At 50.9% G+C, this 23822-nt stretch overlaps 10 protein-coding genes across 10 annotated transcripts; 4 read left to right on the forward strand and 6 right to left on the reverse strand.

The window, feature by feature from the left end:
• Window positions 1-481: 481 nt before the first annotated feature.
• On the forward strand, window positions 482-808 carry AA0111_g7980 (hypothetical protein; the record flags this gene model as incomplete). Its single annotated transcript, XM_028654377.1, has 1 exon — window positions 482-808. The coding sequence occupies one exon, from the start codon at window positions 482-484 to the stop codon at window positions 806-808; it is 327 nt and encodes a 108-aa protein (XP_028504412.1).
• A 3778-nt stretch (window positions 809-4586) lies between these two features.
• Window positions 4587-5621, reverse strand: AA0111_g7981 (hypothetical protein; the record flags this gene model as incomplete). The annotated part of the gene is made up of 1 exon (XM_028654378.1): window positions 4587-5621. One exon carries the CDS (start codon window positions 5619-5621, stop codon window positions 4587-4589), a length of 1035 nt encoding a protein of 344 aa, XP_028504413.1.
• Window positions 5622-6563: 942 nt separating this feature from the next.
• On the reverse strand, window positions 6564-7842 carry AA0111_g7982 (hypothetical protein; the record flags this gene model as incomplete). Its single annotated transcript, XM_028654379.1, has 4 exons — window positions 6564-7119; window positions 7171-7184; window positions 7252-7481; window positions 7530-7842. 4 exons carry the CDS (start codon window positions 7840-7842, stop codon window positions 6564-6566), a joined length of 1113 nt encoding a protein of 370 aa, XP_028504410.1.
• Window positions 7843-8474: 632 nt separating this feature from the next.
• AA0111_g7983 (hypothetical protein) lies at window positions 8475-9166 on the reverse strand (the record flags this gene model as incomplete). The annotated part of the gene is made up of 4 exons (XM_028654380.1): window positions 8475-8499; window positions 8696-9010; window positions 9056-9109; window positions 9156-9166. 4 exons carry the CDS (start codon window positions 9164-9166, stop codon window positions 8475-8477), a joined length of 405 nt encoding a protein of 134 aa, XP_028504411.1.
• Window positions 9167-9876: 710 nt separating this feature from the next.
• On the reverse strand, window positions 9877-12975 carry AA0111_g7984 (hypothetical protein; the record flags this gene model as incomplete). The annotated part of the gene is made up of 5 exons (XM_028654381.1): window positions 9877-9984; window positions 10031-10868; window positions 10918-12134; window positions 12181-12530; window positions 12579-12975. The coding sequence occupies 5 exons, from the start codon at window positions 12973-12975 to the stop codon at window positions 9877-9879; spliced, it is 2910 nt and encodes a 969-aa protein (XP_028504416.1).
• Window positions 12976-13265: 290 nt separating this feature from the next.
• Window positions 13266-15635, reverse strand: AA0111_g7985 (Heat shock protein 78; the record flags this gene model as incomplete). The annotated part of the gene is made up of 1 exon (XM_028654382.1): window positions 13266-15635. The coding sequence occupies one exon, from the start codon at window positions 15633-15635 to the stop codon at window positions 13266-13268; it is 2370 nt and encodes a 789-aa protein (XP_028504417.1).
• Window positions 15636-16067: 432 nt separating this feature from the next.
• Window positions 16068-17042, forward strand: AA0111_g7986 (hypothetical protein; the record flags this gene model as incomplete). Its single annotated transcript, XM_028654383.1, has 3 exons — window positions 16068-16147; window positions 16377-16762; window positions 16813-17042. 3 exons carry the CDS (start codon window positions 16068-16070, stop codon window positions 17040-17042), a joined length of 696 nt encoding a protein of 231 aa, XP_028504414.1.
• A 714-nt stretch (window positions 17043-17756) lies between these two features.
• AA0111_g7987 (hypothetical protein) lies at window positions 17757-18911 on the reverse strand (the record flags this gene model as incomplete). Its single annotated transcript, XM_028654384.1, has 1 exon — window positions 17757-18911. The coding sequence occupies one exon, from the start codon at window positions 18909-18911 to the stop codon at window positions 17757-17759; it is 1155 nt and encodes a 384-aa protein (XP_028504415.1).
• Window positions 18912-19959: 1048 nt separating this feature from the next.
• Window positions 19960-21956, forward strand: AA0111_g7988 (putative MFS-type transporter; the record flags this gene model as incomplete). The annotated part of the gene is made up of 4 exons (XM_028654385.1): window positions 19960-20736; window positions 20794-20957; window positions 21018-21645; window positions 21699-21956. The coding sequence occupies 4 exons, from the start codon at window positions 19960-19962 to the stop codon at window positions 21954-21956; spliced, it is 1827 nt and encodes a 608-aa protein (XP_028504408.1).
• A 944-nt stretch (window positions 21957-22900) lies between these two features.
• On the forward strand, window positions 22901-23755 carry AA0111_g7989 (hypothetical protein; the record flags this gene model as incomplete). Its single annotated transcript, XM_028654386.1, has 1 exon — window positions 22901-23755. The coding sequence occupies one exon, from the start codon at window positions 22901-22903 to the stop codon at window positions 23753-23755; it is 855 nt and encodes a 284-aa protein (XP_028504409.1).
• Between the last annotated feature and the right edge of the window lie 67 nt (window positions 23756-23822).

A 23822-nucleotide genomic window follows, 5' to 3' on the forward strand; every position in this document is an offset into this window, starting at 1 on the left:
ACATGCCCGATCAACCAGCTTGCAAAGCCAGCCTGAGATGCTGGCATCACTGGATCCAACCCAAACCTCGGCAGCCTTTAATCATCAGTTTCTTGATGTGCTAGGACCAGATAATGCAAAACAAGAGAAGATAATGGCTTCGCCGCCGCCGATGATATCTTCCCCTCTACCGACACCACCAGCTTCCCATATCCTCATGAGGCACGATTGTACCCAGTTCGCCTTCCAGATACTATGCAGCCTATATGCTCCGCCTGAGACTCAGTCTGCTGCTGGAGACTTCAACTCGCTCGATAGTCTCCCTACATCGGGATCAGTACTCTCAACCAACACAGCGGCAGTGGACAGACTCTACACGCTATTGAGTTGCGAATGCTCATCGAACCCCCACTACTCAGCCACGATCAATCTAATCATCGTGAAAATACTGTCTTGGTACCAAGCGATCGCTGGTAGTACTCAGCAAAACGAATGTTACTCCATGGAGACTCACGTGGATGCCTTGGCCCCTCGTCGTATGTTCAATGGCCTCTTGAGCTCCGAACACGAACACACCTATCAATCAAATCACATTCTGGCTGAGCTCTGCAGGGTGGAGAAGCTGATTGACAGATTTGCTGAGCGCTACTGCAATCCGGCCAATGCCGCCGACACAGGCATCCATTGCGGCGTCTACGTGGCCATGGAGAAGTCGCTTCGAAGCTGCGTACGCGATACTTTTAGAATCACCATGTCAACTGCGCCAGAGAACGTCAAGCGTCAGATGGCATCGCGGACCCAGAGCTGCTTACGCATTAACACAATATGATCTACATGGCTGCATCTTCAGCGATTTGTAATTCCTTGTACTAGATGATAGGACTCCGCGCATGTCCCCCACCAGCATATCTATTGGGAAGGCTCTAGCGATTGTCGTTTCCTTGCATCGTCCTCAGCCGCACTTCCTCCATCCCCGCCTAGTCTTCCGACGGCTGTACGCACGCTCAATTGCCAGTTCCTTGGAGGGCCTAGGCGTCCCAACAGAGCGGGTGGAGAGTGATGGTCGAAGGTTCCTCAATGTATCTTCATTGGTGCATTTGTAATGTGTTACCTACCATGAGCCATGGCTTACTATCACGCGTAATGGAACATCTTTCAGCTAACTCGTTATGCGAGACCGCTTTGACAATCTCCGTTTGCGCATCTAGCTTCGGATTGCGTGCATCATCTCACCTGTGCCCCACCTATTGATTGCGCTCAGCACTATACCCAAGAATTCCACATTTGCGAACTGACCTCCACTAGCGGAGACAACAGCGAAGAAATTTTCAGTGCACTAACGCTTATAGGGGAATGCTTTGTACAGGTCTATCCTATACTTCCATCGATTGAATCGATAGGTACCATAAATCAGCGCTGCCGACATGTTTCTTATCCGACTGAAGCAGAACATTCTCCATAAGCAAAACCAGGTATGTCGACTGCATCTCAATCGCGAGTCTATTACCCGTATCTCGGGTTCGCTTCTAAAACATGCGCATGGGGCACAAACAGGCTGCGCTGATTGATGAAGTCTGTGCATACTGTGCCGGGCGCTTGGGATGACAGGACCACTCTCTGTTGGTATCTTGCAAGATCGACATGGAGGACGATCGAGCAATTGTTAGCAATCATGAACATAGCATGTTAGCTCGCTAGAGATGCAACCCGTGACGGGTAGCTGATGTTGCGAACGTTCGTGATGGCAAGTGAGTATTTACATTGTAGACTCGAAGCACGAGCAAGTCAATCAAGTCAAATCACTGCACAACTATCACCTATCACTCTAGCAACTCTTTTCTCGCATTCTTCAAGCATAAAGTTCGGAATATCCACCACATCATCCCCACCACACCTCCCGCCCGCGCTTCCCGCCGAACACCCGCTCTTGACTCAAGCTCCCGCAGGATGCGTGGGAGGTTACGCGCCACCTAAACATAGGCGTAAGATAGCCTGCTGCCTTTTCACAAGTTTACACGCTTTCACCAATCGCGGAGGCGAAGACATGGGTGATTGTGTGGATCGCAGGAATGTAAGGATTATCGGGGCCGTTCCTGTACCCGGTGTAGGGGTGGGGATTGGACAGGTGGCTTAGACACGCAGACGAACTAGTGCTGAGGCGCGTCAGCTATCGGTCCGGCTTAGCATGTTGTGAGGGTGCGGTGGTTTGTATATTATGGAGAGAGGGTAGGCCAGAGGGTTGGTGTTCGTGATCTGGAATGGTTCTGGGAAAAATGAATTGAAGATGTTGGAGTGGGGGAGCAACGGCGTGAAGCTATCCAGAGCCGGTTGTGATCGGTACGGGACTGTTGCGGCGGGCCGATGCCGCCCGGCACGCGCATAGCCACACGTACCTACATCTACCGACAGACTAGAGCGCCTAACGCCCACTTCTCCAATCCCTTAGGCCATCGTTTCCACGATGGATAAGACATATGACGCAACATGTTCTTTCCTCGTCGACCTACCTTGTCGTTTCTCTCACATCAGCCCCCGCCGACCATTACACCGGCACCCCGCTTCATTGGACGGGAGGCCTTGCAAAGTGATGCCCCAAAGCGGTGCGGGCACTGCCTACTTGGGCACATGAGCAGTGCAGGACCTACCACAACCGGCTGGGCAAGGCGCTATGCGTGGGTGCTTACTGGTTAATTAGATTAACCGCATGTGTACGATATTTGCATAGTGGGAAAAATGATGGGCCAATAATTTCTATAGATGGTTACAGGCAGGTTGACGAGTCACACGAGGCAACTCCGCCAGCCCCCGAATGGATTTCTTTGCATGTTTGCAAATGCGTCGCGGCGAAGCAAACGTCGATAGTCTACCACGAGCTTCAAACTTCCAAAAATGCTGATTGTGCGAAGGAACACAGGTGCTTCGATCACTCCGCTGCGGTTTCCGGTCTTACTCAAACTTGCCCACTGTTCACTGAACTAGACGTCGGAGACTACTCCGCACGACGGCGTGGCGGCCCGCGCAAATACTCTGTTTCTGACTCATAGAGTTCATTAAACATCGCCCGTTAGGTGCCAGCTCTTGAAGCAACCAACGCACCCATCGCAGCCATCAAGATGCAGTATCGTCTCGCACGCATGTGTGGTAGCACGAGAGTCACCGCACTTTGAGCCATGTGGCTGCTTGTGCCATGGTCGTGCAAACCCCGATCCAACGGTGTGGGATATCATCGGTGAGCAGGAAGCAGGGCAAAGGTACAAGTAGCAAGGAAGTAGCTTCCGCGGTGAGAGAACTAGGGATATAGCAATTCAGATACGTAGTTGGTGAAGAAGCTGAGCATACCACACACTGATATCTCTGCTGACGTAGCGGCCTCATGGTTGGCTGTGCAAAATGTTCATGATGACGCAGTGCTACGGACTAAGTCAGGGTGAAAAAAAGTATACGAGCAAATTTCCCCGAAATCGTGGTAAAATATATGAAGACTCTCAATGATTCTTGCAAGATTAGTATGCTAACGTAGAATTAGCGGCCATTACCACTTTGTAAGAGACAAAACGGACATCTTTATGCTGATTCATGCTTCGATTACGCTGATAACGGTTTCTCACTTGTCAAAGCTGGCACGGACTCCTTCTCTCGCGTGCTCATGGCTGACGGCATGGGGCGAATCCTCCAACAGCTTCACACACCTCCACTCAGCATTATCGGAACCAACGAGAGGGATCTCAAGCATTCCGCCTACGCTTTCACCATGTATGAAAATCCTTTTGCTTCTGATCACGATCGGCAAACAGCCAGAGTTGTTCCTTCCACCATGCTTCAGAAGCAAGTGCACCTTTGTGGCACCTTTGCTCCGAATCTGAATGGATGACACCCTTCTCGCATAGTTGGCCGAGTAATACCTGTTCAGGTTCCACAAAGATCTATTCCTGGACACCTCATCCAACTCGCTGTCCAGTTAATGACATAACATGAACACCCCCAAGCACTGCACTCTCTAGCAGAGATGAGGTTCTCTAACGACAAATGCCTCGCTGTCCTTTGATCAAAACTGCATTTTGCGCTTCTAAGGCGTAGTTTCAGGTCACTCCAACGGGCGTTATGGAACGATCCCAATCTGACCTGTGCCATGATAAGCCAGGTCAGCAGGGCTAGTACCAATCGCAGCCCGATCACATTTGTACCATTTCCATACGGCACGAACATCAACATAAAACTGATCTCATCGTTGCACCTTCTTCTATTCCATGAGCGGGGACTTCGAAGAATCAAGGTAAAGTCACGCAGTACAAAAGCTTGGACGTAAGAATCTGCAGAAGACATTCAACCCGGAAGTTACGATAGCGAGACAGTTGATCGACTACTCCATATGCGCATGGTATGGCGGTCACTTCTCTTTGCAACTTACCCATGCCTTATCCCAATTTCACTCATCTGCCTGGATGGAGAACATACCTGTGAGTCAGACCGTCGTACTTGTGTAGATCCTCCTAAATAACAAATCTAACTCGACAAGACTGCAAATATAGAGAGAATAGAGATTGGGATATATAAAGATATATACTAGAGTCTACTCTACCACAACTCCAAAAGCATCCCGCAACTTCTTACGCAATCGCAGACACATTATCTGCCTCCCTGACGTTCGAATCAAACTCTCTAATGGCAATCTCCGCCTTCTCCTGTTGCATCTGCTGACCTGCGCCGGACGCGGCTTTCAGACCCTCAGCCATCGCTATCACTGCCTGCTTCATTACAACCATTGCATCGCCCGCGGCAAACACCCCTCTCACACTTGTCTCATTGAACTGACTCGTGATCTTGATATGTCCACCGATAGCTGGGTCCACCGTCTCAATACCCAGCTGCTCGATAAGATGCTGTGATCTATTCACAGTGGCTGGGCGATGCACAATGAAGCCCACAGTCACTGGATCGCCTGTATCGAACTCGATAGTTACACCCTCCTCATGTGAGGGTCCGTTGTTGATAAGACGCACAATCTTGCGGGAATCGACTTTCGCGCCAACGCCTCGGGCGACCTTCAGCGCTCGCTGAACAGGAGGGTCGTCCGCAATAGCGCCGTTACTGAAGATGGTAAGCCTGTCATCGAATGCTCTGGCCATCTGGATGAGATTTGCTTGTGATGGATGCTTGAACTCGAGGATACCGATAGGAGTGCCGCGCTGCTCGAAGCCGTCGCATGCTAGACATTGGTAGATGTGATGTGGCCAGTTCTCCTTGTAACCCGGAATGTCTGGTAAGATGTCCTTTGAACCGGTTGCAAGGATCAGCTTCTTCCCAAGGTAGGTCTTGTCGTTACTGTCGCGGACTTCAAAGCCGTCGTATTTTTCTTCCCCGATTTGCTTTTTGGTAGCATGAGTGATCTTGCTTTGTTGGAACCAGACAGTGTCGTATCGAGATTTAATTTGTTCCCGAGCAGTGCGACGAAAACTCTGTGGGTCATGGTGGTCTCTACTGGCAATAGTATGCATGTGCTTGATTCCCTCGTTACGGTATTCCTGGGAGTCAAACACTATTGCTGTGCCCCGAGTACGTGCGAAAAGCAGGGCGGCATTTAGTCCCGCAGGGCCTGCCCCAATGATCAGAAGATCCACCACGTGTGGTCGTAACGCAGCCATGGCTCTAGACTGAGATATGCGCTTCGGTAGACAGATGAGGCAGTTTTTGGGCTGTCGTTGTGTAGAAGAGAAGAGACGAAGAATGAGTGCAGATGTCTGATATCGCTGGCACTCCACCATCTTATAACTGTTTGCTGCAGGCCTATACTACTAGCGTTCAACGTGCCTTGCACTCGCGCGTCATTAACAACACCACAGATTACTATAGTAGCCCTGGTAAAGACCTTTGCTAGGAAACCTTTACTCTTAGAGCATGTTGCGAATCAGTCACGAGCCAAGGCTCTGGGCTAGTATTGCTCGGTCTTATTCCGTTACAGAATAAGCTTCTAAGAGAAGAGCTAGATCACTTTACTGCTAAGCGCATTTCGACAATGGATTAGTCAACTTCTAAATTTGATATCCTGACATGTCCGCGTCCGCCGGAACCCGACTGCATATTCGCGGTTACAAGTTACCTGCACCATTGCTACTAATCAGCAAGAACCCCAGATCCACGACTCATTCTTCAAATTATCATCCATGTCCCTGAACACAGTGTCTTCACGTACGCTCTGATTGCAGTTTAACGGCCGTGTGCAGTTTTTACTTTGCGCACGTTCGCATCGACCTGTTCGTGCCGTTACAAAACATCGTATTGGATGCCAACACACATTTCATTTCTATTTTGATGTTGATGCTGGCTCCAACAGGATCTCTCCACCCAAACACGGCGTCGCACAGCCACCGTTCGATGTGCGCTAATCATACCTCAATACTGTCGGCCAGCTGAGTCATCGTCATCTCTCCTGTGTCTTCGGAGTACTCATCGTTCATTTACTGAAATAGCATTCCCTGCTCTGAGTCCTACTTCTTCCCGTTCATCCTCGCGAGAAAAGATACTGTCGAGTCAATTACCGGCTGACCAAATAAGGTAGCATTCAAGCTGCATACCATTGATTGCAATCATACAAAGCTGAATTCTGGCATCTGCATGTCAATCCCCGTGTCGATAAAACCATTCAAATATCGTGACCCCGCAAACCAGTCTTGAATCGAATTATGGCTCACACCTCCGGTGTCATAGCGCGTGCCTGATCCATCAGATCCTGATACGTTATCCACCTCGAGTTCTGGGACGTAGAATTCTTGTCCCTGGGTTGTCATACCTGGCGCATGTTCCGCCGTCGACCACATGGGGTCAGACACAAAGCCAAGAGCGCTCAGGTGCGGGCCAAATTGTGCAATGGTATCAAGGTCGATTGGGGCGTCTGCATTTATCGCATCAGTGTATCCTTGTTCCGAGCCCAAGGACGATGGCATTTGGGCATTCTGACGCTCTTGGATCTTTGCCTGGATGTAGAAGCCAGCAACTTTCGAGAAGAGGAGACACATCTTGTACAGCTTTTCTGCGCCTGCAGAGAATTCTCGACACGACTCGAGACTTGTGACGAATTCTGCAAGAGACTTCAGATCTGTGGGATCAGTTTGCTGTATCGCATTGCCGAACAAGACCATGAACCTGATGGGGCTGGATTAGTGCATCGGTATGTAATCTTAGAGATCGTCTTACGGTGTGAGTGGAGCCTGTAATGACGTTAGTGTGCTGAAAACGTTGAGGTACGTCTTCAGAGTTCTTCGGTACTAGACATACCTGGAGGATTGACCACTGAACGTATCCTGCCCATAACTCTGTCTTCTCACCAGTGTTGAATTTAGCGTTACTTCGCATATGTGCTGTAAGCGCAGCTCGGGAAGATTCAAGACATTCTTGGCTAAAGGTGCTGTTGTCCAAGCTTGTTGCTCGCTGTATGAGTGCGCAGGTCGAGTAGTGCACTACAACGTCGGCGTAGAGGAAGACGCCCTCTAAGCGACTGGAAACACCTAACACATATCAGTTGAACGTTTTCATTGGCGTTCAGTGCAACTGACTCTGCGTATTCGTATCGGGCTCCAAAGCGACTTGGCTTTCATGCCGAAGTTTCCTGCGCTTGGACGGCACTTCGGTCTCGTTTAAGCTCAGATTCTTCTTCATGTCCATGATGGTTCCTTGTCCTCGTTCACTCCAAGCCTTATTCATCGCTTCTACGAGAGCAGCGGCGGTCCGGGATCGCTCTTCGGACGGCTTGCGGAACGCAGCTGGACTGTAAAGTTTTTCGTAGATCTGCCCCGAGACCCTAGCCACCTTGACCCAGTAAATCAACTTGTCGCCTCCTTTAAAGCCATTGGGCGCTGTCTCCCTCATAGCGAGTAGAGGTAACGACACATCCCAATCATGGATTCGAGTCACGCGGCCTAAGCGCAGTGACAGTTGCTTTTCAAACATGCACACAAACCAGAAAATGTGCATCTTAAATCTCTGTTCTTGTTTTGTATCATGCTTCATCGTTTCGAATCGGTGGTAGCCTAGATTTTGGCATAATTCCGCGGCGTTGGAGACTAGAACCCAAGCAAGCGAGGGCCTACACTGCTGAATCGCGCAGGCTGTGCCTACACAAAGAGCTACAGCATTCTCATAGGTCGCTGAAAAGAACATTCCGAGTTCACTCAAGGCGATTTCCATATGGTTTTTGGCTGTGTTTGACCTGCGTTAGCGGGTATGAAGGTAGTGAAGATGTGTACGGCTTTACCTAGTAGAGCATACCTCAACACTGTCAGCGATATTATCATTGGGAAAAAGTGGCGTATCATAGCTACACATACTCTTTCAAGGTCTTCCTATCGATACCACTCCATGGCGTCATCGAGAACCACGTGAAGAGATTGAAAAGCACACCATACGCTAGAAGGCGGCGCATAGTGCCGCATGAGGTCGGACGGAAATAGGCATCCTCAATAATCTCACACAATGTTTCCAGCTTCAGCATCGAAGACAAATTAGCGAACATCAAGTTCGGTGCCTCTGTAAGAAAGTCAGCGGTTTCCTAGGTTATCTGGAACAGGCTGAATGACTCAAAGCTTTGTCTAAAACAGACGTCACAACCTCCCAAGGAGGTCGTCCTAGCGTTTCACTATCAACACTTGCAAGGGAGCGGTCGAGCAAGGGTTGGTTGAGTGAAGTCGTTAAAGCTGTGTCATGGTTGTGCCGAGTGACCAACTCCTCCATTGCTGTCAACGCGGCTTTGACCTCTGCATTCTGACCCACTGACGGTGTTTCGCCTACTACTTGGACAAGCAGATTTCTGACATAGTCTGACTGCGTGTTGTTTCCAGTCTTGCCTTCGAAATGCGCCGGTGTCTCCATAGCCGGAACGACAATGCTGTCAAAAAGTCGGCTTTGCTGCGTCCTTATCTGGCTAACCGACTCTCTGGAAGCTGAAGGAGTCTGGTTGTTCTCTAACTTGGAGGCGATACTGGCAAGAGCATTTTCGATGTTGGTAAGACGGTCGTCGAGGCCATCTATCTTCTTCTCACTGGACAAATTAGACATCGGCCCAAGGACGGCTTGGAAGACGTACTATTCTTGAGAAATATGAATTCGCCTATGGCCCTTTTCTGGAAGAGCCGTGGTTCTGCAGACTTGGCTCGTCAGCAGCCACGTTGAACCGTAAGACATACGGTCTGTTCATCGAACCAGGGCGCTTGACCAACGACACAACTCATCGCAAAGACCAAGTGTGTGCTAGCATCTTCACTTACTACTCTTGTTTGCTCTACATTGCGAGCATGGCACCTGCCTATCGCATCGAGTTTTCTTGGTTCTGCAGGAATCACACTTCGAGCGGGCCGTTAGGGCTGTAGCATCATATGGATGACCGATCGTACCGCACGTTTGCCTGTAGCCCCTTCAGGCAATTCATCCATGTCTCCATCCATATCCGCCGTTGTAGAGGGTCAGTAGGAACTCGAAGTTACGCTGTTGACACGTGTACGTTGAGACTGACAAACTAGTTCCGGAACTTGAGTTCCAGGCCCGTGCAGGCCCAATGTAGACCCAAACCTTAGAACCCATGAGGCAGCATGAATCCCCGGGGTCCGCCGGACCCGGCGACCCGGCGACACGCCGAAGGAGATTCTAGGCTTTCCGCGTCGCTGCGATGGAAGAACATACTTTGTTGACTGCAACATGGCCTCGCTGACAATCGCTTCAACATCGATTGTCTCATCTAGAACATGGGTATCTACTATTAAAGGGAAATGTTGGTGTTCTCGTCAGCACAGGCTCCTGCCGCGTCCGCCGGAACCCGACGCGTCTCTTGACCACCTTTATACCGCATTGTCCCATCTCATCCCATCGGTGTTCCATCTTGCATATCCTCTGCTACTACCACATCATCCCTCACCAGTCACGTGAACCAGTGGTTGTAGAGACGGTCAGTATATCCGCCAAGCTGGCTTTTGGGTCTTGGTACAAATCTGCTTCAAGGAAGTCTCTCGCAATTTGCTCCTAATTTCACGTCAGACAGTACTCTCAGACGCATGATGTCACATACCGCTTCTTCGAGTTCCGCAGCTTCATCTTCTGGCATCTGACAACAGGCAGCCACAAGATCCTCACCTCGCATAGAAAGCAGTATGAGGTTCTCTGCACGTTGAACGATCTCCGGAGGAACGCCATTCAGAGCCGCACAGCATGTACCGAAACTTGAAGTACTGCGGCCCTCGCGGAAGTTGTAGAGGTACGTTATTTGATCGCTGACTTTCGAAGCTTCGACATCGATGCGTACCTCCATGTGGCCGAAGGCGAGCGCAGGCCTAGGCTTGAGTAGGCTCATCTCGAACATTTCGTGGAAATGCGTAGCACCTATCACTTTTGGCCGCTCAGAGCCTAAGCTCAGTAAGTGTTCCATGACTGCGCATGCTAGACCGGCTCCATCGCTGGACTCAGTCCCCTTGCCAAACTCGTCTATAATGAGCAAGCTTCGGCGGGTAGATAGACTCAGCGCGAGTGACATCTGCTGGAGATCTATCATGAAGGCACTCTGGGCACGAGATACTGTTTCGCGGGTCGTGACTCTAGATAGGATCTTGTCTGTCAGTCCGATCTTTGCGCTGTCTGCAGGAACGAAGCTTCCGATATGCGCCATGTATACGATGAGGGCGACTTGTTTGAGGTAGACGCTTTTGCCCGAGTAGTTAGGTCCAGTCAGAACGAGCATACTTGGGCTGTCCTTGTGGTCGTATGTGTGGCAAGCTGCAGAGCTGGTGAGTGTTTGAGTTATAGTGCCGCAGCTCTCATCGGCTTCTTCAAAGCTTCCATCACCCTCGCCGCCTCTCAAGTATGTATCATTCGCGACAAAAGATGGTACAGTAAGCTCTTGCAGTATGTGCCTGCACCAAAGTCAGCGGCTATGCCTCAAGTGTGGATAAGAAGACTCACCGCCCCCCTTCGATGCGTACGACATTCTCGCGTGTCATACGAGGGCGACAGAGCTTGTAGATCTTCGCGCCTTGCGCCAAGGCTAGCAGACTATCCAGCTCTCCGCAGATGTCCGAACAAAATGTCAATAGTTCTTCATATTGCAGCAAGAACTGAGCGAGTTCATGGCTGATCTCAATTTCGCGATCTGAGATGATACCGTATACGTCACCGAAGTGATCATCCATTTCTCGCGTTTCGCTGTTCTTGAAGTAGACTTGCTCTTCGGTAGAGAACATCCTCTCCCAAGGACTGTCGAAAGTACCGTCATAGACTGCATTCCCGGTCACTTGATCGACGGGGGTAGTGCAGAGAAAGCCGATCTGCGGGAAGTAGATGACATTCAGCGTAGCTCTTATGTTAGAAGGCATCTTTTCGGACAGCTTCCGCGCAACCCGATTGAGGAAGTCGTCGAGACTGTCCAAAGTGTGCTTCATCTGGTCCAGCTCCTCGTCAACCCCTGGTATGATGATGGTGCGACCTTCTTCTGTCGAACGTTCCAAGTCAATGGTCTCGCTGATCCTCCTTCCGATCTGAGCCAGATGGTACCCTTCAAATTGCTCAATCACCTTGTTCCTAATTGCCAAAGTCTCTCCACGGATAACATCCAGCAGCGTGTCCTTGATCTTGAGTGCATAGAATACGAACGCTCGGATTGATGTCCATATGCTTTTGGAGAAGCCTCTGGCCCCTTTTGTCGAACCACCCACACCTTTTCTCAGGTTTACCATCATGACACGCATGTTGCCAACACTCCTCAAACTTTGTACGAGACTTTGTAGCGGAGGATCGTTGTCTGGGCGAGTGAAGACCCCAAGAGCGCTCAACCTTTCGTTGATCACATCAAGGTTGAGGCTAGGACGAAGGAACTGCTGCCGAAGTAGGAATCTTCCTTGCGGCGTCCGCGCTAGGTGATGGAATAGACCATACACAGACAGGCCCTCTTTTTCACCAGAGCTGGTTTTGGTCGGCCCTTTGTTGTGCGAATGCGGATGGGATTCGGCACCCATGATCTGTAGAGAGTGAAGTGTGTCTGCGTTGATGAACATCGTCTCCCGCAGACTGAACATCTCCAAAGTTGCGATATGGAACATCAAGTATGCTGCACGGTCACCTGGAAGGTATGCAACAGCGCGTCGACGTTGAAGATACGATACGAGTGCTCCGGCGCAGCCAACCTACTCAGTATCAGTGGCGTGTATTCCTGCGAGGAACGAACATTACTGTCGAACGACTTTCAAGGTCGATCCAACCTGCAAGCCGGAGCAGCTGACCTTGTTGACCAGTCGGTCCCTCTTCATCCAAGTGATCCATAGGCACAATCTCTCCCGGAATTCTGAAGCTGACGCGAGTGCCATGTTCCTGGCCTAGGCGCAGACTGACGAGCTTGTTTTTCCCAACCTCGTAAGTGAACTCGTTTGGTGGTCTCACCTCTAAGATGAATGGAAGGCGAAATTGATCGTTGTCACTATGTGCGTAGTCGGCATTCGCAGCCTCTGGGTCAAAGCGTTCAATCACCTTGTCGTCAATTTTTGTCGATACCAGAATCACCGTCGGCTCGATGAATGTTCTTACTGTGGTTTCGTTAGTAGCCCACCCACGTTTAGTGTCGAAGAACATACGGGCTTCGATGACATCAACATCTCCACACTGAATGTCTTCCATGAAGTACAGCTTCTCTTCTCTTGCGACATAGTAACAACATCCCACCGTACCACGCGGCGTCAGATCAACGGCCATGATAACCTCGATCAATGTGTCATCATTCTCTTCGGCTTCATTACGAGCTTCGGAAGGCGTGTCCGTTGACGTGTCCGGAAAAGGTCCTCTTCGAACCTGTTCGCGAGGCCTGCTCGGTCCAGAGGGCGCATTGGAAGCGGCACGCTTAGAGGAAGCCCGCGAACTGCTGGTGGAAGCGGGCGTGCGACTGATCTGACTACTGTGATTGCTGCGAGAAGAAGCGCTACTGCGACTACCCTGATGCCGACGCGGAGGCCTGATAGTATGATCGCGCGCCATCGCCTTGATCGAGGATGGAATTTTGCTGGTCACAGCACTTTGGTGAGGTAAGAGAACAGTGAATGAAGTGAGTTGAGAGGAAAAGAGGAAGTCGCATGCAAGCGACTACGTGACGCGTGCCTTCCGCAAGAACAAGATACTGAACATGATCAGGGTATCTTATGCATTGTTACAGTCTACAGAGAGGAAATTGTTTACCTACAAACACCGCTAATGCTACATTATTATGTACACGCAATAGTACAGTTTACAGTCTGTTATACAGTCATATCGTCGTTAGTCATACTGGTTCATGCGGCAGCGACGGTGAGACCGGTGCCTTCCTCGTCGATGGCGACCTTGGCCGTGTCCCCGCTGCGAATCTCTCCACGGATTATCCTGTCCGCTAAGCTGTTGCCGATCTCTCTTGCAATGAGCCTGTTCAGTGGCCGAGCACCGAACTTCGGGTCGTATCCCCGATCACACAGCCATTGCTTGGCCTCGTCCGGACATTCTAATACGATTCTGCGATCGTCAAGTCGCTGCTGCAGCTCCTTCAAACGGATGTCAACGATATCTCTGAGCGCTTCGCGTGACAGACGGCGGAAGACAATGAACTCGTCAAGACGGTTGAGGAATTCCGGCGGGTATGTGGTGGAAACGACATCCATAACAGCGCTGCGTACTGCTGGCGAGATCTCGCTGGAGTCCTTGTCTACCGAGTGCAGGACGTCATCGCCAACGATGATATCGGCTCCAAGATTCGATGTCATGACGATGATGGTGTTACGGAAATCAACCTTGTGGCCCTGAGCATCCGTGAGGAACCCTTCGTCAAGCACTTGCAAGAGTAGTGTTGAGATGTCTTTGTGGGCCTTCTCCCATTCATCGAACAGGAGGACTGCATAAGGCTTTCTTCGGACAGCTTCAGTGAGCTGGCCGGCGTCTTCGTACCCAACATAGCCTGCAGGAGAACCGATGAGGCGCGAGACGGTATGCTTCTCGCTAAACTCGCTCATGTCGAATCGAATGACAGCCTGGGGAGTGCTGAAGAGATACTCTGCCAACCTCTTGCAAACTTCAGTCTTTCCTACACCAGTTGGTCCCAACATCATGAAAGAAGCGATGGGCCGGTTCTCGCCAGATAGGCCAGCTCTCTGCAGGCGAATGGCATTTGCAACAGACTTTAGAGCCTCGTCCTGGCCCTTGACGTATTGCCGTAGAGTGTCTTCCATGTGAATGAGCTTCTCACTCTCGCCCGAGTTGAGCTTGGACAGCGGGATGCCAGTTGTACGGGATACGACAGACGCGATGTCGTCTGCAGTAACAGAGTCATGCAGTAAAGAGCCCTGACGATTGGCCCCTGCAGTAACTTCTTCGTCTTTGGGAAGCTTCTGCTCTAGTTCAGGGATCCTGCTGTATTGCAGCTCACCAGCCTTCGCAAAGTTGCCCTCTCGGCGGGCTTGCTCAAGCTCGAGCTTCGCCCTCTCAAGGTTCGTCTGCGCGTTTTTTATCTCATCGAGCTCGGCTCGCTCCTTTTCCCATTTCTCAGTCAACACCTTCACTTCGTCTTGCTTTTGTTTCAGAGTTTGCTCAAGACGCTCACGACGCTCTTTGCTGGCGATATCGGTCTCCTTGCGAAGTGACTCAAGCTCGATTTGAATTGTCATGATCTGGCGGTCGAGCTCTTGGATCGCGTCGGGCTTGCTCTCTTGCTGGAGACGTAGCGCACTGGCAGCCTCGTCTACCAAATCAATAGCCTTGTCCGGAAGGAATCGGTCTGTGATATATCGGTTACTGTACGAAGCAGCGGCGACTAGAGCGTTATCGGTAATGCGCACACCATGATGAACCTCGTATCGTTCCTTGATACCGCGCAGGATCGAGATAGTGTCTTGTACAGTCGGCTCGCCTACTAGAATTGGTTGGAATCGTCTCGCAAGCGCTGCGTCCTTCTCAATCTGTCGGTATTCGTTGAGTGTTGTCGCTCCACAGAGTTGTAGCTCTCCACGGCTAAGCGCAGGCTTCAGAAGGTTGCTAGCATCAATGCTACCCTCCGCTTTACCCAAGCCTAGCAATGTGTGTAGCTCATCCACAAATAGTATGACACCCTTGTTGGCCTCCTCGACTTCCTTCAAGACGCTCTTGAGTCGCTCCTCGAAATCTCCCCGGAACTTCGCGCCGGCAATAAGAGATCCGAGGTCGAGGGAGATGACGCGCTTGTCTTTGATCGATTCGGGTACGTCACCTTTTACGATGCGCTGTGCTAGACCTTCAAGAATCGCCGTCTTTCCTGTTCCTGCAGAGCCTATCAAGACAGGATTGTTCTTTGTTCGTCTCGACAGAATCTGGATAGTACGTTGGATTTCGCCGTCTCGTCCGATGACTGGGTCCAGTTTGCCATCACGCGCTCGCTCCGTAAGATCTACACCATATTGTTCCAAAGCAGGCTTTTCCGGCTCACCACCCAGGTTCATGCGATGCGTTCCACCTGGAGGTTGCGGTCGGCCTCCACTTGCATATGTCCTCGACGAAACAAGCGGTCTCAAGAGCTTTTGTTGCTGAGGCAATCGTGATGCGGATGCGTTGAGACATAGCGGCGATGTACGAATGAGAAGTGATCGTGGGATGGAGGGTGAGGCGATGCGCCTCGCGACTATGCGTGCTCTACTGGTCAGCATGACGATGTCGGAGTCAGAAAACGAGCAAGAGTCAGATTGAGGAAGACGGAAGTGGCATCATTATATTCGTGACTGATGGGGCGAGCACAGGCTTCGGCGAAGATGCGCGGTGGTTCGACAGCTTTCTACGCGTCTATGAGCAAACATTTTAGGCTTCAACATCCACAGCCAATGCAGGCAAAAGCCGAGGAGAACAGGTGGGACCGACTCGTATGCATGCGAGGTCCAGATGCATAAAGGTAAATGACTGTGGCTGGCACTGTGTCTTCGTCGCTGTCATTGTCGCGGGCAGGGAGGGGCACGTGCTAGCGCCAGGGCTAGCGTGTTTTTCTCAGCGCAATTTCCTCCATCAAAAACTGCGGTCGTCCCTCTCTTTCTCGACACAACAACTTCATTCCTCCATTCCATACTCGCAACCACACAACTGCAAATATGGGTTTCACCGATCTCGTCTCCGAAGCAGGCCTGACTCTCCTGAACAACTATGTCAGGACCCGCAGCTACATCGTTGGGTAAGTTCCTACCCCGCCTCGCATTTCGTCCCGCCTTGTATTTTCCCACTGCATCGCGTCGCACTCCCACCCTTTCATGATGAGAACAATTGGTCCGTGTTAATGAGGCGGCTTAAGACCCCGCTATCTGAATACAAAACCACGCGCTTGTCGCAACTCTGATCCATCCCTTGTTTCTGCTGCATCTTATCCAGACACCTTGGAGGAGTCATCAGCTAACATACCTCAGCTACTCCCCATCGCAGGCCGATGTAAAGGTCTACCAGCAGATCAAGCAGATCCCTGCTCCCGAGAAGTACCCATACGCATGGAGGTGGTACAACCACATGCTCACCTTCGAGGCCGAGTTCGACTCCCTCCCCGGTGACCCAACCAAGGACTTCACTGCCTACGGCCCCGAGTCCTCCGAGCTCACCCTCAACCCCGCCAAGGCCCCTGAGAAGGAGGCCGACGACGACGACGACGAGGTCGACCTGTTCGGCTCCGACGACGAGGAGGAGGACGCTGAGGCTGCCCGCATCAAGGAGGAGCGCCTTGCTGAGTACAACAAGAAGAAGGCCGGCAAGGTCAAGCCTGCTGCCAAGTCCATCGTCACCCTTGACGTCAAGCCATGGGGTATGTTTTTTGGCTCTGCTTTATCCTACCTGTGTACTAACAGCTTCCAGATGACGAGACAAACATGGACGAGCTCAAGGCGAATGTTCTTTCCATCGAGAAGGACGGTCTCGTCTGGGGTGCCTCCAAGTTGGTCGCTGTCGGTTTCGGTATCAAGAAGCTCCAGATCAACTTGGTCGTCGAGGACGACAAGGTCTCGCTGGACGAGCTCCAGCAACAGATCGAAGAGTTCGAGGACCACGTCCAGTCCACCGACATTGTCGCCATGCAGAAGTTGTAGACAACTTCCTGTTGGCGTGCGTGATGTTATGACCTTTTGACGAAGACTATGCATGATCATGACGGACGGTTATAACGTCTTTATGAGCAGTTGCTAGACGAATACCAAAATCACGACATGGTAGAGATACCAACTTCCCACTGTGGGATCAACAACACATTTTGCCACTCATGCACTTGTGACTTGATCAATCGCGTAATAGGGATATTGACGTCGTGGGTGGATGACCGATCATGTCACGCTTCACTACACTTTGTGCCTCTGTCGAGTAATGGCTGAGTTCGGTCTTTGACCTTCGCGAACAATGCCAGAGTCTGCCTCTGTGATGTACTTAGGTGCTAGTCGCGCCTCCATACGATCGAAGGCTGGCCCATGCTCGCTGTGGAAGCTCTCGACTGCAAGCGTAGGTCCAACGCTGCAGCACACGTACTCCCGACCTTCTACCACGTGTATGAGAGTAGACAACTAAGAAGTGTCAAGGTTGCGAGGTTGACCATGACGACCATGCGCACTTTGGACTATTGCGCAAGGTAAGTATGTACAGTACAAGCTTATGATATGTGCTATATTGATAAGGTACAATCTTACAAATGAGTGGGCACTATTGCTACTACTACTACTACTACTACTACTACTACTACTACTACTACTACTTCTTTCATTCCGCCGCAAACCGTCCGCTTTTTCTGAACATGCTATCCTTCCCCTATAGCGTCAAACCGTAGGTGCGTCGAGTGAAAGGTCAACCTCAACAACTTCTAATGCAGGTGGTGGCATCTTCTTCCCATTATTCATCAGTAGACACTCGCGCCTTGCTTCTTCTTCTCCTACAAAATCATTGTATTCCGAGGCCGCAAGACCCAATGCTGCGAAGATGACGCGGTCAGTACTGGAAAGCTTGTCAAGCTTTTGGGAGTGCAACACATAATCATCTCTGTGAGCACGCCATAGAGCAACTTTTGTCCCATCTAGAAAGATCTTATAGTATCTCCATGATCCACTTGAAACATCTGAGACTGCGGTAAAACTGTAACGACAGTAGCGAAGCTTCTCAATGTCTCTCTTGATGGTGAAGCCATTTTCTATCAAGTCATTCTTCCCATGAGTATGGCAGAGGATCGCCGTCGTTAGAAGGTAGTCATTGCGTTCCATCTGTTCGTACGCAACAGAAAGAATGTGTGAGTAAGCATGTATGATGTATTTGAAGTCCAAGATGGAAGACATCCCAACATCCTCAAGTAGTACACCGATGATGGATTCAATGAAGCTAGTGCGCCAGATGGTCTCGACCAAGAGTTTGAAGTAGGGGTCCCAGGATGAGACACCATACGCAGCCAACCTTACTGCAATACCTTCTGCTCTAACATCATCAATTTGCTTACAGCCCTGGCGAGCATGTCCTACGTAGATGATTTTGCCGGAATTCTGCCGGAAAAGGCGGATCTCGTTCAGAATCCACGGGCGTAGAACGGTGGATTTCATATGTGTCCAGTCATCTCCAGTCTTATCGTAGGCAGCGAGGACCGTTATCTTCGTGTACAGTGTTGAGAACGCTACAACTTGTTCGATGAGGTCGTCGATAGGCAATGTTTGGTCGATGGAGATGATGTCGATAAACAGATATCGAATACCTCGCCGCTTTGCGACGTTTACAACACTCGCAACGTTCCAGGAACCCTTGGTTCGTAGATCTCCGTCCCAGCGCCACGAGACCACGGCGACCTGATCAGGATTGTCGAAGGGTATCTTCACTATCTGTGTAGGGAGATGCGTTTGCATGCCATCCTTTCCAATGAAGCCTGGCAGTAGCTTCTTCTCGTCAACATCTCTTACATCCAGAGCGAGCCATTCAGATACAGCTTCCGTCATCTCGAGCTACTGGAAATCATCCAAGGTTCGAGGCTGGTAGATAACGTGCATGTATTGACGCGCACTAGGGTAAGAGCGACAAGATGTAACTAAAACTAGATAAGCAACCGAAGAGGGTTTAGAGCATTTTTACGAACCTAGTATCTCTGCTTTCGCACTGGATACTCTTGAAGGATGTCAGTTTGGGAGTTTGGAGATGCTGACGCCTGCGGGGTAACTGCATCCTGTTCAGCCTCAAGAGGTCCATGGATGCCTAGCCAGAGTGAACTCAGCCTCCACCGACGACAGTGCTGCGTCCACTCATAAGACCCTCTGTATGGCGAAAACATATTTGCTAATTCAGTTACTTCGAATACTCAACGGGAAATCGAAAGATGATTCGGGGATACCGTTCAGCCACTAGTAAGACCCGAAGGCGACAATGCTGCTCTTGCCGACAGTGTGAACCCCGACTCACCGCGTCGTGCAGATGAGCCTCGGCATATGCAGCCCTGCTGCCTGTCATCACTAGTGTACATTCCTCTAGTTCTGGCGTCATCGCTATGTTGTACGAAAGACAGGGCCGAACGTGGCAGTTTATTGCCGAAAGAAGTTGGTGGCTACTTATGGTCGACGCGGCTTCGCTCCTTCGGCATCCCAAAACGCCCGACGGCTCGACACTGTACACTGGACACCGAACACCGAACAACATCAAACATTGGAGACAGCTTGAATGCCACACGTAGCATCGCTAGTTTCTTGGAATCATGATGTAGAAGAGAAAAAAGCTGTTATAAACAATATACACTATAGAAGTCGCTCCCGTTGTCTCAAGCAAAACTCGCGCTTTCCTTCTCGCGAGTATACCTCACCGGCTGTTCGGTGTCTTGTAAAGTATCCGATCCGTTAAAAGCGAACTTCCGCTTCAGTGAGATAACGGTGCGGAGGATCGGACGTTCGTGCGTCTGTGATCCAAATGCTTCAGCATATGAATCAAGCATAATGTATACCATACGCTTAGAATGTTTGGATCACATACTATCGCATCATACTCAAAGCTACTACTACCATGGATGACCAAGACCGTTATGCGGAGAAGAGTGAACGATATGCTGGCCAAGATCACTTCCTACAGGCACATACGCCCATACCAGAGCTAGACGAAGAAAAAGAGGGTAATATTACACGTACTGGTACCTCTTCAAGTACAGCAACCGACTCAAACACAACACCGGATACCTCAGAAGCGAAACCCAGACCACCTCCCGAACAGCCCTCCAACACCGATAACCTCCACCACCACACGTCAACCTTGAGTCGCATCCACACACAACGAAGCCAACACTCCCACACCGTGGGTTCCATCTTCCGCAGCAGATCCTCTCGCTCCCGCCCTTTACCCGCCTTCGGAGCCGGAAAGCCCTACCCACCCCCCTTGGGCTCACAAGAAGACTACGTCGTAGAATTCGATGGACCCGACGACCCCTTGCACGCCCAGAACTGGGCTGTTAGGAAGAAGATCTTCACAGCTGCCATGTTGGGCTTCACGACCATGACGGCTGCATTTGCTAGCTCGATATTCAGTACAGCGACGAGGGAAATCTCGGAAAAGTTCGCTGTGGGATCTGTGGTTGCGACGCTGGGGACGTCGTTGTATGTGTTGGGGTTCGCGACGGGACCGATTCTATGGGCGCCGTTTTCAGAGTTGAAAGGGAGGAGGCTGCCGCTTGTTATAGCGAGTTTTGGGTTTTCTGTGTTTGAGGTTGCGTGTGCGACGGGAAAAGACTTGCAGACTGTGTTGATTTGTCGGTTCTTCTCGGGGTTCTTTGGGGCTTGTCCGATTACTGTGAGTAGCATTCGGCTTCCCTTTACGATTGAGTATAGGCGCTGACATGAGATTTAGTGTGTTGCTGCAGTGTTTTCCGACATGTTTGGAAACAGGACAAGAGGAATGGCGACTGCTGTGTTTGCTGTCATGGTCTTTAGTGGTCCTTTCCTTGCGCCTTTCATCGGTGGTTTCATAGTCATGGACCCTGATCTTGGTTGGCGGTGGACTCAATACCTCGTGTAAGCACTTCCGCTGTCCCTGCAAGCTATACACCACACATGTACTAATATACAATCCAGCTCCTTCATGGGCTTCGCAGCCTTTACCCTCAACCTCCTCTTCCTATCCGAATCCTACCCACCAATGATCCTCGTCGCCAAAGCCGAAGAACTCCGCCGACGCACCAAGAACTGGGGTATCCACGCCAAGCAGGAAGAGATAGAAATCGACTTCCGCGAGCTGCTTGAGAAGAACTTTTCTAGACCCCTCAGGATGCTGGTCACGGAGCGTATTGTGCTGCTGCTGAGCGTATACATGGCATTCATCTACGGACTACTATATCTCTTCCTCACAGCATACCCATTAGTCTTCCAGGGCGTCCACAGAATGAACCCCGGTGTGGGTGGTCTACCATTCTTCGGCGCGATTATAGGAGAGCTGTTGGCAGGCACTCTTGTCTTTGTTCGACAACCGGGGTACCAGAAGAAACTTGCTGCAAATAATAACGTTCCCATTCCGGAATGGCGGTTACCAGAGGCTATTGCCGGCGGGGGTTGTTTCGCGGGGGGAATATTCTGGTTCGGATGGACAGGGTATAAGGCGGGTATCCATTGGATTGTGCCTACGCTTTCTGGGCTATTGATCGGGTTTGGTATCATGAGTATTTTCCTGCAAGCGTTCAACTACCTCATCGATGCCTACCTCATGGTAAGAAAAGACCGTCCTTCACATGTTTTTGCGCATGCTAATGCACGGTCTAGTTTGCCGCCTCGGCAATTGCTGCGAACACGTTCCTTCGTAGTCTTTGTGGAGCTGCGTTCCCTCTCTTCGCTCGACAGATGTTCGAGGGCATGGGTATTGAATGGGCTGCTACGTTGCTTGGGTGTATTGCTGCTGCAATGGTTCCTGTGCCGATTTGGTTTTACTTACAAGGTGCGAAGATCAGGGAGAAGAGTGCCTATGCACCGACGAACAAGCCAGCTCCCATACCCTCAGACAATGAGATGGGAGAAGCATAAGGTGGTACTACAGGTACTGCTAGACCTTTGAGAGAATTACTTGCTGGTACTCGTGGCAAATAGAGATTTTGGACTGCTGTACTATGAGACTTGACGGATTGTTATAGGTGAAGTGATGGACTGACAACAAATGAAGATTGCCCTTAAGCCCGGCGGCCGCTACCATCCGGCTGCGCGCTAAGAGACAAGCCGTCGAGGACCCTTCCTGCACGCCCGCCCATTCCCCTGCGCAAGCGCCCTCACCTCAAGTACCCCACTTCTCCTTCACCACCGCTCCAAATCCTCTTCTACGCATAACACAACATCATCGTCTATCCATGAAGATTGCCTACCCCGCATCTCTAACTGGCCCAGCATCTGTCGCAGATTAAGCGCTGCGCCACAGATGTCAACGGGCAAAGATCGTCCATTGGCCAGCATTGCCGCCTTGTTTCACGCGTCGATCTTTACCCCTGGGCTGCGAATGCCGTTGAGCGCTCGCCAACATGCCTTAAATTAGATGCGAGGGATGCGAGACCCTGGCGGTTGATGATGACATCGGCTTGAGGCTGTGCAAGCCGTCTTGACTCTACTTTGACATTCACTCTCACAATTCTACTTGTAGCTGTCTAGCGCCACTCTTTCTTTTAACATCCCTCTGTTTGCGCGCGTATCTGCGATCCTGCGATTTCACTCTGCGACACTATAGCACAGTTCCGACGATTCCGCGCATGCTGGCCTGACGCGACCACGCTCCTTGTAGACACGATACCGAAGAAGAAGTAAGAGGCAAGAACCGGAACCATGACGTTCAATTGTTCTACCGTCCCCGAGACGACAAACACAGATGCTGGAGTAGCAGGCGCAGGCGTACGTCTCGACTTTGAACCCATGCGCGCAACCTGCAAAGGTCCTCCTACTGACCCCAAACCTCACAGACGCTTCTATCCTTTATAATAACAAACATGCTCTCCATCCTCCTCTCAGCCGCCATAATCCTCCTCGGCCTCCGCAAATCCACTTCCGCGCCCATATCCCGCAAACTCCTCCAATCCTTCTCCGACCAGCAAATCCTAACCGGAATCGGCATCCAATCCGTCGGCCTCGCAAAGATGAAAACCATGGTGCCATACCACTTCTTCATCATCTGGCTCCTCTCGCTGCTATCCACCGCTACGAACCTCGCCACTTTACTCGCTCTGGTAAACGACTTCAAGAGAGACTGGGTGCTCCGATGGATCAGGCAGCTCCTGATGCTCATCAATATGTTCCTGGGGATATTATCTGGCATCTTCATCCTGCAAACTGTAATGAAGAACATGGAACCCAGACTGCCGATTGCCTGCGTATGGCAGGTGGAAAGCAAAGGCACAAGCTCCAACGCCGCCCTCTCAATCGCAGGCACCATTGCCGTAATCGCCGGCCAAGTCCTCACCTTTGGCTTCGCAACTTGGTACTTGCACAACCGCTCAAACCCAAAGTGGCTCAAGACTGTCCAAGTCATCGGCCTCTTTGCCTGTCTCGCCATGGGCGTCGGCGCTACGATTCGCGTCGTCTTGGAATCTCAGGCTTTTGGTACACCGCCGGAATCTGTGCGTTTGGTTGGTCCGTCAGAAGGCAACTGGAGTTTTGGTCAACTGCTGCCATTGTTGCTGTTGGCGCTGCCGGTGATTAGTACGATTGAGATTGCGAGGGGGGAGGAGCTGAAGCCGAAGAGTAGGGTCGATGATGATACTGTACCGCTGTTTGCGGGTGGGAACGACATGGAGTTTCAGCCTAATCCGCTGATGGGGAGTGCGACGAATTTGTTCAGGAAGTAAGGGGATAGTGGTAGAAATGGGACGAAATGAAGGGCGTTTTGGGGTGGTGGAGATTTCCGTATAGATA

This window comes from Alternaria arborescens (genome assembly GCF_004154835.1).
Source record: "Alternaria arborescens strain FERA 675 chromosome Unknown contig_19, whole genome shotgun sequence".
Lineage (NCBI taxonomy): Eukaryota > Fungi > Ascomycota > Dothideomycetes > Pleosporales > Pleosporaceae > Alternaria > Alternaria arborescens.